Source organism: Aethalodelphis obliquidens, unplaced genomic scaffold, assembly GCF_003676395.1.
Source record: "Aethalodelphis obliquidens isolate GAN/ISIS:26980383/991018 unplaced genomic scaffold, ASM367639v1 scaffold5, whole genome shotgun sequence".
Lineage (NCBI taxonomy): Eukaryota > Metazoa > Chordata > Mammalia > Artiodactyla > Delphinidae > Aethalodelphis > Aethalodelphis obliquidens.
Window position 1 is genome coordinate 58,672,057 of NW_020837949.1, and position 13,822 is coordinate 58,685,878.

At 41.5% G+C, this 13,822-nt stretch overlaps 1 protein-coding gene across 2 annotated transcripts in view; it reads left to right on the top strand.

The window, feature by feature from the left end:
- The window catches only part of DYNC1I1 (dynein cytoplasmic 1 intermediate chain 1), a 345,033-nt gene that overhangs the window by 94,935 nt on the left and 236,276 nt on the right, over nucleotides 1–13,822 (top strand). For both annotated transcript variants that reach the window (XM_027102495.1, XM_027102496.1), the window contains one exon: nucleotides 6,164–6,279. In XM_027102495.1, the coding sequence (XP_026958296.1) occupies nucleotides 6,164–6,279 (116 nt within the window). The remainder of the gene's footprint in view (nucleotides 1–6,163; nucleotides 6,280–13,822) is intronic.

A 13,822-nucleotide genomic window follows, 5' to 3' on the forward strand; every position in this document is an offset into this window, starting at 1 on the left:
GCATTGTTCTTAATAGACAGAAATGGAAACAACCCAAGTGTCCACCAACTGATGGGTGGATTAAACAGAATGTGGTATATCCATACAATGGGATACTATTTATCAATAAAAAGGAATGACATTCTGATACATGGTATAATGTGATGAACCTTAAAACAAACTAAGTGAAAGAAGTGAGACCCAAAAGGTCATATACTGTAATATTCCATTTATATGAACGTAGACAGAAGTAGATTAGTGGTTTCCAGAGGCTGAAGGAGGGAGAATTGAGGGAGTGACTCCCAACGAGTACAGGATTTCTTTTGGAGGTAACGAAAAGTTTGTGCAATTACAAATGTGAGGTTATACGAGTTTGTGTATGTACTAAAAACCACTCAATTGTATACTTTAAAGGGGAGATTTTACAGTATGTAAATTTTATTTCAATTAAAAAAAATTAAGACAGCCTTGATCTTAAGTCTGATCAGAGAGCTCTGCTTTTTGATCCTTGCCATCCCAGACCAACCCCCACCCATATCTTTGTCGTGTCAAAATCATTTTCCTGGGCTTCCCTGGTGGCGCAGTGGTTGAGAGTCCGCCTGCCGATGCAGGGGACGTGGGTTCGTGTCCCGGCCTGGGAAGATCCCACATGCCGCGGAGCGGCTGGGCCCGTGAGCCATGGCCGCTGAGCCTGCGCGTCCAGAGCCTATGCTCCGCAACGGGAGAGGCCACAACAGTGAGAGGCCCGCGTACTGCAAAAAAAAAAAACAAAAAAAAAACCACATCATTTTCCTATTTAATTCTTAAAGGCAGCTTAACAGTAGTTTCTTTGAAATCTAGTTGTTTTTTTTTTTTAGCACTGCACATGTACGCATGCAACAGTGACTGCATATTTTCAGGTCACAGATGCAGTGACATCAGAAGCTGAAGTTCTGTTGTTCATGGCTTTCAAGGGAATATAGGTCTTTTCAAAAATAGGGACAAAACCAGGGTATCCCACTTTGGTAGATAAATCAGTGCTTTGCAAGTATTTATTCTCTGTATTATTAAAAATAATGTTTAAATATTAAATGCATTTTAAAATGTGGGTAAGGTTTCTCTTAAATTTTCCTTCATCTTTGAAATGGGAGAAGAGCCAAAGAGTTTCTATTTATTAGAATTCCAACTGCTATGTATGTGTTTCTCATCCTTTTATTTGGGAGTAAGTCTGTACAACCCGTAACTTTCTTCCACGTTGGTAGACATCATAGACCATTGATGAAGTCGCGTTTTGAGCTTCATCTTCCTTGGATAGTGAAACTCTGAAAGTAGCTAGGAAAGTCACGCTAACCTTCTGGTGGATAGGCAAAGACATTACAAGTAAACCAGAAAGGGGAATGGAGACAGTGATTCGTGTAAGGGAGTTTTTTCCTTCTTGTGATGCATAATGTCTAACTGAGGGCAGGTGGACAAACCTGAGTGAATTAGCCTATGCTAGTGGTGGATCATAGATCTCAACACCCTGAGCCCTGGCAAATAACCATCTCAGACTTCAGATACCTTCCATTTTTGTTCTTTATCAAGACCTGATTTTTCTTTTCGGAAGAAACATTTCAACTTTGGTGCAATATGGCTTTGCTCAGCCAGCTTGCTCAACCAAGTTGACAGGACCAGTTGGAGAAGAAGCCTCTGGGACTTTTAGTGGGGAGTCCAGCCCTGGCCCAGGGAGATGTGGGCCCCATGTCACTTTAGGACCAGGCCAGGTCAGCGAGTAAGTGATCCGTGGTTCCATTGCCCAGTGTCTCTGGGATCCCCTGCCTGACATTTTAGTTTTAGGTCTAGGATAGACCCTTGTGCCAGGCCCTTAATATTTTGCACACTGCAGTCTGATACTCATCCTCTTACCCTCTCATCTTTGTTCACCTTTGTTCCCAGCCTGTCTCATAGAACTTTATAAGCTTGGTCAAGAGATATCATCTCCGCTCTGTGGGACTGAGGCCTCATCCTCTAAGCTGCAGGATGGAGAGGCCCAAATGAATCTAGAAACAATGAAGCTTCTATGTCTACACTCTAATATTTCTTAATCAGTGGTGCTCAGCCTTTAGTGAGCGTCCGAATCACCGGTGGGGAAGGTGGGGGTGGGTAATTAAAACACAAGTTGCTGGACCCTATAATTTAATAGTAATACCATGGCTGCCATGGCGTAGATAATTGAATTCTCAATTTACATTTCTGCATCATGGCTTCTTTCTCCTCCTTGCATTCTTCTCTTCTTCTTTCCCTTTCTTCCTCAAACATTTATTTAGTGCCAGCTCTGTGCCTGACACAGAACTAAGCCCCAGGGTACAGAGATAACTCAGGGATAAATAAGTAAGTTTCAGTCAAGTCAGACATGAGAAGAGGACAGTGACATGTAACAGGGGCTATAGTGTGTGTGTGTGTGTGTGTGTGTGTGTGTGTGTGTGTGTGTGTGTGTAGTGCCGAGGGATGAGCTTTGCAGGAGGGATGGTGGGACAGCGGAGAAGGTATCCCAGAGTCAGAACAGAAGAGCCTGCATGAAATTTAGAGCCTAATTAGAAGGAAAAGGAATTAGAGTAGCATTAATTCTACAATACAATGTGGCTTTTTCCCCCCCTCCTTTGCTAAGTAGTTTAATTTGCACCCTTGAATAAAAGAATTATGAGCTGGTAAGACTGAGCAAAAATAAGAAACACAATGCTCAGTGTTTGTACTTTTTTTTTTTTTTAAAGAAGATGTTGGGGGTAGGAGTTTATTAATTAATTTATTTATTTTTGCTGTGTTGGGTCTTCGTTTCTGTGCCAGGGCTTTCTCTAGTTGTGGCAAGCGGGGACCACTCTTCATCGCGGTGCGCGGGCCTCTCACTATCGCGGCCTCTCTTGTTGCGGAGCACAGGCTCCAGACGCGCAGGCTCAGTAGTTGTGGCTCACGGGCCCAGCCGCTCCGCGGCATGTGGGACCCTCCCAGACCAGGGCTCGAACCCGTGTCCCCTGCATTAGCAGGCAGATTCTCAACCACTGCACCACCAGGGAAGCCCAGTGTTTGTACTTTTAAAGAAAATAACTACTATATATTTCCTCTTGTAGACATAGTTATATGATAATTTTGTCAGATGATAAAATTGTAGAAGTATCTTAGGGACGCTCAAAGTCTCTATCACAGGTTTGTATGAATGGATAGATCCTTGATCAGTTGAGATGTGCAGACCCTACGGCTGGTCTGGGAGAGACCCGTAAGTGGGGACACAGTTGGAGAACACACCTAAGAGGAAGGTGTTTGCCGTGGAAGGGCGCCACCTTCTGCCAGACTTTCTGGAACAGCTAGGGTGGGAATAGTTGTGTAGTACTCACACCACTTTAAGCGAAGTTTTGAAAACCGAGAAGTTAAAGGAAAACCAAATGCGCTCTCCCAGGCAGCCAAAACCTATCCATGTGCCATACAAAGAAATTAGGAGTGTGATTCTTATGTTTTACTGTCAGAGATAATCTTCGAATCTACTGTTTTAGAAAATCAGTTTAGAGCATTCATAAATCTGCCTTCTCTGATTTTTTGAATCAAATATAAGCATTATTATAATCAGTCAAAAAGATAGAAGTAGAGCCACCTACTATGTGCCAGACACTAAATTAAGTATTTTACAAGTATTAGCTTCATTTAATCTTCATAACAGTTCAATGATATGTACCCATTTTATAGATGAGAAACATGAGGCTTAGAGGGGTTTGTCACCTGTCCAAAGCTTTTACATACCATTCAGCTGGTAAGTGACAGAGAGGGGATTTGAACCCAGTTTCTGTGTGAGCACGTGGCTTAACCATTATGCTATGCTGCCTCACTAGTTGGTTTCAATTTGCCTTGTGGATTATCGAATTACAGATCAGCTTGCCGTTGTCCAGTGCCTATGGCTGGTCACCCAGCAAGATAGGCCTACAGCTTACGCTTGCATCTTATTAGCAAGAGGCGCTGGAATCCCTGGCTGCAGGTATAGGTATTTCTTAATTGGACTGTGGAGATCTTTGGGCCTCACACGGATGCCCATGGAAGTCTAAACTCCAGGGTGATCTCTCCATGCCGGGTGTGACCCCATTTTGAATTGGTGGTGGTACATTACCAGCCCATGTTTCCTTTCCATCTGTTTGCCTAAGATGAAGATGAACCTCTTGGGGCCTCAGAAAGATGCTCCAGGCTATTAAACAGCAGAGGGGGCTTTGTCTCAAGCAGTCCTGGGGTGTCTAGTCATGTTTTCTTTTTCAGATGCTTCAAGAGAGACCCATTTCAGGAAGAAAAACATACTTCTTTAACCCAAGAAGGACTTAAAATAATACCTGAATTTCTTGCTTTGAAACCTTGAGCCTTTTACCTTGTTTGGTAATTTTGTTTCTAGTATATTTTGTGTGTTTTCCCCTAATTCTGTGTGAGAAGGTTTGGAGGAAGTGCTGGGTCCCCAGCCTGACCCTCGTGTACGCTCTGTGGTCCAGACATCTGAGTGAGTGAGGCCCACATGGCCCAGGCCTGAGTGGAGCTTAGTGGGGCTGCAGAGACAGCCAGCTGGGCTTGTTTCTAAACCAGCCTTAGTTTGTTTGTATCTACTCTGTGCTCATATTAGGTTTTACATCAATTTTAGTGATTCATAGAAAGGAAGAAATTTTTGTTTTCCTAGAATGCTTAGGAAATTGTACATGGCAATTCCCAGCTGTGGTATGCATCTTCTTTCATTTTATTATTACTACTACTGAAAAAAATACACTGAGTCTGTGCCATTGCTAGTAATAATTTAAAAAGTAATATGGAAACGGTATGCTTCTATTGATCCTAGAGAGCTAGGGAATGTGGAATTGTGGCTAAATGGTTATGTTGCCTTTCTCTCTCAGAGAGACACACATATACTCTATTTCCTGGAAATTTTAAAGAAATATAGTAAAATATGTCTGATACTGATACTAAATCTATATACTAAAATAATGTTTCAGAAACTTTTAAAATATATATGTGTGTAAATTGTGTACATATGTATATATAACATATACGTGGCATGTGCATTATATGTATGTGGTACATAGACATTACCCATACTAATCCTAGTACTAAGAACTAGTAATATCTCCATTTTACAGTTGAGGAAACCGAGGCACAGAGAGATTAGGTAACTTATTCAAGATCACGCACATAGTGGTAAGTGTGGGCTAGTCTTCTGTGATTAGCGACCACTCTGCTGCCTCCAGGAGTGGATGTTTCCTGGGTGACGGAGGAGGCACTTCAGATCTGGGGGGTAACTCAGAGCTCGCCATTAAGAACCTCAGGTAGGAGTTTGACTTGGTGGCAAAAGCACTGGACCAGGACTCAGGCCAACAGAATTTCCTCCCTGGTTCTGCCATTTACGAGTTGCATATACTTGGGAATGTCTCCTACTGAATCTCACTTTCCTCATCCGTAAAATGGAGATGGTGATAATCTGCCCAGAAGCTTCATAGCGGTGTCATGAAGACAGTTGACATGATGGATGTGAAAGACATCTGAAAATTCTTGATGTGCTCCATAAATATTCAGAAAGGATTTTTTTTACATGGTCACGGCTCATTTGGGAATTCTAAACTAAAACTTTATCACTCTTAGCCCAGTACCCTTTTCACTCAATTTGTGCTATGTCAACGTATCTTTAAACAAATTCACATGCTGATCTGTATTAGTTTCTTTTCTGGAGAAATGGGAGATGTTATACTCCCCCTTGGAATATCATCCTCTCATTACTATTATGGAGAACAAATTACTCCACTAATCATCTCTTTTCTCTTCAGATTTGAGAAGCGTTACTTTTCTTCTGTCCCTCTTGCCTAAGGGACTAGAATCCTGTATTACAAATGAAAATTCCCTTTATAACCTTTAATCAAGAAAAATCAGAGTTGCTCAGAATGGAGGGGTCTCATTTGAAGTGGACAAGACCTGGTTTTGCAGATAGAAAAGCTGAGGGTCAGCCTGAGGGACCTATCTGACACCACCCAGCAGCACAGGGGCAAAGTGGGCCAAAACCCCAGTGTCCAGACTTGCAGCCCAGGGCCAGTTCAACTTCATGACGCTGCCCCTTGTACTGAGAAGCTGTGGGTATTTGGGGTTTGTTTGTTTTATTCCTGATAGATCTTCTGCAAGGAATGCCTTCCCTCTCTAAGCGTTTGTCCTTTGTTACTTCTAGACGAAGACTGCATAAGCTGGGTGTGTCGAAGGTTACCCAAGTGGATTTCCTGCCCAGGGAGGTAGTGTCCTACTCCAAGGAGACCCAGACTCCTCTGGCTACACATCAGTCCGAAGGTAAACTATGTCTTTTGTTCACTTTCCATATGATCTCTGGAGAAATTGCCAGGGAGTTACATCCTTCTTGTTGATTTCATATCTTACCATAAGACGTCTTCACAGGACACGAATATAATGACACACCAAAAGCTTAAGTCTCCTTTGACTCTGGTTTTGGAAACGCTGGAGAGGAAACCCAGTGATATTCCTCCAAAGGACCCATGAACTTTAAAATGGATAACTTAATGAGGCCACAGTTTGTCAACACTGTGTGAGGAGGGGGAAAATCACCAAAGGATAATGTAATAGAAACTTCTCTGAATTTTATTGATAAGAAGAGTGTACATTAAGATTCAGCATTTGCAGGAGTCAGCAAACTGTAGCCAACCACCTATTCCTCAAATTAAAGTGTTTTGGAATACAGTCATATCCAGTCCTGCATGTCTATATGACTGCTTTCTTGCTACGTGGTAGGGTTGAGTACTTATGACTCACATGGCCTGAACTCTTTACTGTAATCTGGTGCTTTTCCGAAAAACTTTGCTGACCCCTGACTTGCTTTGCCAATTCAGATGGCAACACGCTAGAATTTCTTACCACGATTTAAAAAGACTTTCCATGCGATCTCCGTGTGGGTGAATGGGAATTCACTCCATGCTTCCTTCGTGCATACCTGAAAATATCAAGTGGAAAACGTATGTGCAAATCCCAATAAATTGTGAAAATACACTAATAAGAGAAGTTGAAGCTAATCAGTCAAAATGCTTCCTAGAAGTCAAAAATTACATCAAAGCAAAATCACTCCAAAGCAGAAGCAGGAGATGTGTGCGCTTAAAATAGGATAAGTGAAGGTTGCATTGTTAGAGAATATAGCACTGTTTTTATAGCAAAGCAAATTCTCTTTTTACTTTGTTATTTTATTGTCTGGTGTGGTGAAGAGGATGTTAGCATTCTGGGTTCATTGTTGTTGTGTAGTAAATACTGAACAAAAGCCATGAAAATGAAAAATGATTCGCATTCCGTCCTCGGTTTCCAGCATATATAAGCCAGTGCACTTTGGTTTGTGCAAGTTACAGAGCTTTTCAGTTCTGGTTTTAAACACATAACATCAAAAGCCAAGTGAAATTGGATTCCTTGAAGTAGAGCGCTGTCTACAGGCCTTCTGAAAACCTTTCTTGGGTAATGCTGTCTGGCGTGGTGATGATTCTTTGGTAGCAGGGCCTCTGTTTTTCACGTGATAAGAAATGAATTTTAGAAGCAAACAAGTAGCACCCTCTGGTGGTGGAATTTTAAACCAACTATTTCAATGAACTTGAGAACTGTATATTAATGTGGCAGAAAATACAAAGTTAGAAAAGCCTTTGGGAGTTCACCTTGTCTATCCTTGGGCCTCTAGGCAGATCAGGAAGATCATTGAAAATAACCTCATCACCCAACCAAAACATTTGTTTGAGTTAATTTGCTGCCAGAGGTATTTGCAGAGCTGTAGCCTGAGGTATGTTTATTTAGCCCCAAATTTGACCCATAACATAAAGTTATACAACTGAAATAGGAGAAGGAGTGAATTATTTTTTGGAAATGTGTAGACTTTAGATATTGGAAATGGTACAGAAATATTTACAAGGGAAGATAAATTAAGGATGAAAAGGCATCAACTCTAAACTTTTAAACTGGAACACATCAAAAGGAGAAGCCTGGGCATTCCATTTTATTACTGCAGAGAGAGCTTGGGAGCCCTCATTATGCTGTGGTCCAAGCAGCATGAAAGAAGGAATTTATTTCTCAGCTCTTGGCAGAAGTTCTTTCTGTTTTGTTAACAGGACTCACAGAGGGTTTTTATGGTGATGGGTGTTTTGATGATTCAAATTCCACAATACAGATTTGAACTCCAAGTGAGCTACCGTAGCTCTAGACAGTAAAGCAATCCCCGATGGGTTTAGACAGGAAGAACTTTGGATTTGAGTTCAGCAAATCGTCCTCTCAGCACAGATGATTCCTTGACCTCTGGCTGCCTGGTGTCGTCCAGCCCCTGGCTGACGGGGGTGAGTGCCCCACGCTTGCCTTTCACCTGCTGAGTGAAGTGGGGAGGCTCTACCACGCGGCGGGTTTGGATTGGCTTCCAATTTGGGAGCTTGGGCCATGGCAGTGTTTTCATGACGACTGCAGGCGTTCAGGGTCAGGAAACAATGAACTACTGAATTTCATGACACAATGAGGCTCTTGGATGGATAATACGTAAAGCTGTGGTGCGGATAAGATCTGTTTTAGCTCATTATTGCCCATGGTGTATGAAGGAACGCTGATTATTTTTGAAGTCATTATGTGACTATGGAAAATTTAACAATATTCAAACTGTTGATCTCAGAGCATTAATCTGTTCTACATCTAATGGAGTTCTTATGCGTTCAGTTTTTGACATGTTCTCATTTTACTCTTGAAAATGAAAGGGAAGGTACTTTGGACTTGCCCAAGCTTAAGCTTCTCTTCTCCACTATGTACTATAATGAACATTCTCTTCATTTGTGATCGTAGTGACCTGTTATGTATGAGAAACAGTCCAGAGAATGATTTAAGCCCTGGAGATTCAGGAATGAGGTCCGCGCAAACACTGGTTTTTCAGTACAAGTTTAGATCTTCCCTCTCTGCTTAGGTCATTAGTTGCAGAGAAAGAAGGCTGAGAATAGGTAACAGTGATTTGGGGAGCAGGATATCTCTATCTCCAAAACACTTTAAACACATGCTTCTTATTCCCAGGTCATAAGAAAGGAAAAAAATAATGGTTCCCTTCCAAACTACGTCTGCTTTGTGTTATTAATATCTCGCTGGACTGACCATGAGGTCCTGAGGTTCGTTAGGAAGCCAGTCTTCTGCATCTTTATTATAGTGGGAAAGTGACTGGCCCATACTAGGCTCCCAACAGATGCTGTTGAATGATAAGGATGAGGCCAGACATCTTAGAAACGCCAGGTTCTGCAGTGGCCCCTAGGAAAATGAGAACTTCTTAACTTGCTGGAAAAATGTAAGCCAATCTGGAGGGAGGAGGAAGAAACTTACATAACTTGTTGATCGTTTGAAGAGTTCTCTGATCTTCCTCTTCTCTTCGTGATATCTTTTTTTTTTTAATTTATTTATTTTGCCTGCATTGGGTCTTCATTACTGTGCGCGGGCTTTCTCTGGTTGCGGCGAGGGGGGCTCCTCTTCGTTGTGGTGCATGGGCTTCTCATTGTGGTGGCTTCTCTTGTTGTGGAGCACGGGCTCTAGGAGGCGGGCTTCAGTAGTTTTGGCTCATGGGCTCTAGAGCGCAGGCTCAGTAGTTGTGGCGCACAGGCTTAGTTGCTCCGCGGTATGTGGGATGTTCCCGGACCAGGGATTGAACCCATGTCCCCTGCATTGGCAGGCGGATTCTTAACCACTGCGCCACCAGGGAAGCCCCCGTGATATCTTATAAATTGGAACTTAGTGGCCCCGTGTTGGCCACCCCCCTCGCTTGACTTCCCTCTTATGCCTTGTTTCTTACATCCAAGAGAGACCAACCCACTTGCATTTTCCAAGGCACCTCATGCCTTGCAGCCTCATGCCTCCACAGGCTTTTACTTACTGTCTCCCACCTGGAATGCCATCTCTCCTGTTTGCCTTCCTTCCAGACCAAAACCAAGGGACAGCTCCTTGGTAGTTCCACTTATGGTTGATGTCTCTCCTTGTACTATGGGCATAGTCCATCTTCCCCTTATCAAGCTATTATTTAATTTATTTAATGTATTTAATTGTTATTTGAATGTCTTCCTTTTAGATTGGATCTCCTTGAGGGCAAGGTGTGTGTGTGTGGCTTTTTTTTTTTTTTTGGAGGTATGCGGGCATCTCATTGTTGTGGCCTCTCCCGGTTTTGGAGCACAGGCTCCCGACTCACAGGCACAGGCTCCGGACGCGCAGGCTCAGCGGCCATGGCTCACGGGCCCAGCCGCTCCGCGGCATGTGGGATCTTGCCAGACTGGGGCATGAACCCGTGTCCCCTGCATCGGCAGGCGGACTCTCAGCCACTGCGCCACCAGGGAAGCCAGTGTGTTTTGTTTTTTAACTTTTATTGGAGTGTAGCTGATTTATAATGTTTTGTTAGTTTCAGGTGTACAGCAAAGTGAATCTGTTATACATATACATATATCCACTCTTTTTTAGATTCTTTTCCCGTGTAGGCCATTCTCTACTCAATACAGAATATTGAGTAGAGTTCCCTGTGCTGTACAGTAGGTCTTTATTAGTTATCTATTTTATATATTGTAGTGTGTATATGTCAATTCCAATCTTCCAATTTATCCCTCCACCTGTTTTACTTTTGTGTTTAAAATATTTTTAGCCATAAGTTTATTTTCTACATCTGTAACTCTGTATCTGTTTTGTAGATAAGTTCATTTGTACCCTTGTTTTTCAGATTCCACATATAAGCGATATCATATGATATTTGTCTTTCTCTGTCTGACTTACTTCACTCAGTATGACAATCTCTAGGTCCATCCCTGTCTCTGCAAATGGCATTATTTTGTTCCTTTTTATGGCTAAGTAATATTCCATCGTATATATGTACCCCATCTTCTTTATCCATTCCTCCATCGATGGACATTTAGAAGGTGTGTGTTCTTTACCTCCCTGCCCAACACAGTGCCTGGCACAAAGAAAGGGCTCAATAGATATCAGTGGAAGAAATGAAGAATGAAATGATTCTAGACGAATAAGAAAGAAGAGAAAATGCTCATTGTATTCTGGGGAGGATGGAATATGATCCATGCGTTAAGGCTGCACTGGTTTTATGGGATTTTTAAGGAAAAGTCATGAGAGTGTGTAAGGAGGGGAGTTCAATGTTTCTATTTCCACCAGGCCTGTATTTCCATCCTGAGGCTGGTGCAGGCATTACTGCCGTCAACATGACACAGTTATGAGAACTGAAGGAGAAAGTCACCAAGGCCACCTGGCTTGGCCCAGGAAAGAGCAAAGCAGTCACCAAGTTTGTACTGTGCAGAGATACTGTTTAGAAAGTACTTTGAGTTTGGAACAGGTGTGCAGGAAGGTTGAGGGGAATTCTTGGCTGCTTGAGGGGAATTTCTACCTTGGCTTCCCATCCTCTCTGGCATATATTCTATATATATATATATGCTGCAAATATAGAGATAGTTTCCCAGGATAAACTAGTCCAGCACTGCCCAATAAAAACATAATGAGACATTATTCATTTTGGTAATGTTTTATTTAACCTAGTATGTTTAACAATTATTATTCTAACATATAATCAATATAAAAATTATCAATGAGATACAGTACATTCTTTTTTTATATTTTCAAAATTTGGTTTGTATTTGACACTTACAGCATATCCCAATTCAAACACTAAATTTCCCTTGGAAATACTTGAACTGTAATAAGATTTCATAAAATTGACAATTGAAAAAGTAAGTTCATATACCACTGTTGTTCCAAACATATTTGAAAGCTGTTCAATAATTGTATCAAATATTTGTTTTTAAGTCTAAACTTAAATTAATTAAAGTTAAATTTTAAAATGCAGTTTTTCGATTGCATTAGCCACATCTCAGGTGCTCAATAGCTGCAGGGGGTTAGTGGTTCCTGAACTGGACAGCTCAGGTCTACCATGACCCCTCATGATGCAGGTCAGATGCTGAGACCCACAAGCCGGGCTGGTCTCCACTTTACCATGGCTGGGCAGAGGGGCTTGGGTGAGGAGACCTCCCTGACGTGTAGAGAACTCCTCTAGGTAAATGATGACTTTGTAGATGCTCCTCCTTTTTGTGAAGTCAGCCGTGTCCAAGCAAGCGTTAGATGATTGGACAGAATCCAAGTTGTACCCCCAGCAAGATAAGTCCTCCAATAAGCCTCATCCTGTCATATTAGAGGCAGTTGTGAGAACCCCTCTGGGTTCTCCCTTCATGGTCCGCAGTTTAGAGACTAGAATACTCACTCCTTCTACCCTGTCTTCATGCTGCCCAAAGGACTTCTAAAGACCGTGTATGACCTCCTTGTTAGTTATCTACACCTCTGCTGCTCCCCTGTCCTTCTGCATGAAGTGATGAGAGATCAGAATTAAGAATTGAGTTCTAAACTGCAGGTAGTTGAATTCTAAGGCCTCCTACACCTTGGTGGTCCCAAGAACATAATTCTTTGATACAAAGTTGCCCAATAAAGACATCTACCGTAGGATCTAAGTGGAAATATTTATTTGGAACCTAAAGTTTGAAATCAGACAGTTCTTAGAGATATAATTTCCCAGTGGAAGCCAATCCTGAAACACCTGGAGATGACTTGGGAGAAAACAGGGTATGTTGTCATAACCTTGACTTTCCAACTGGATATCAGTTTCCTGGACCTTAACACACTTTCTCTGAACTTACTATTTAAAGAACCACCATGTGTTTTGTGACAATCCATGGTGGCATCTGAATGCAAATTAAAACTCCCTAGTGAAGATGACACACCTAATCTTATTTTTAGCTTCTGTTTTTAAGATAAGAACTGACACTATTCCGGAGAGATAGTGACATCTGCCACAATTTGCTTCCTTAGAATATGCCTGCTATTTCCCTTTTGACACTTGGTTAAAGTGTTAATCCTGTCTCAGAACAAAATGTAGAGCCTCCAGGCCCATTGTTAACAAGATCAGGGATTTCGAGATCCTCTCCTGGGATATTAGTTTTCTTTAACAATGTTAATCTCATATCATCTTGGCAAGACTCTTGAAAGACAAAAAAAAAAAAAAAGGGTGGGGGGCGATCTAAGGAACATAGACATTTCAGACATTACTTTTTAGGTATTATTTGTATCAAATAGACAAAATTTTCTAGTTAAAAAAAATTGTTTTCTCTATCTCTCAGCCACCTTTCTAGCTATTGGTCAGGAGAGCTTTCATGGTTTAGTTCTTGATTTATATTAGACACTAAAATAGATATTGGCTCAGACTCTAGCTGGTCTTGATATTCCAGAAGAGAAGCCTCAGGCTAAAAGTTAATTTATTTTTAAAAAGTACTTAGTGAGAGTGCCAGAGATGGTACAATCAAATCTCAGTCAAATAAGCTCATTTTAGCCAAAATATTCCTTCCAATAAAAAAACAAAAGGGTGCTTCATGACAATTCAAAATGAAACCAGAAATGTAATAAAAAGATAAAATGCAGAGCAAGACTTGCTGCCGGTGGGCACTGTCTTATTTACTATACCTCTGTAATCTACAGGTCTATAGAGAGGGGAGGGCCATTGAGAAGACTAGCCCTAGAGCATCCTGTGAACTTTAGGCTCAATATGGGATTATATCTTGGCTACAGTACTGTACTAGAAAACAAACTTATATTTTAGGAAGATGGTTTGAGAATTTTGTTTAAACATGAGTGAATCAATTAAACAACATATCACAATCTCTAGGCCACCAAGGGTTAATGTGCTTTGTAAACTCATGGCATTCAGAAGTGAAAGATTTTGCATAAAATAAAAACATTGTCCTTCTAATATTGTTTCGATGACTCCATCCCTTTAGTTTTTCATACAACTGGAACCTCTTCAGAGCAG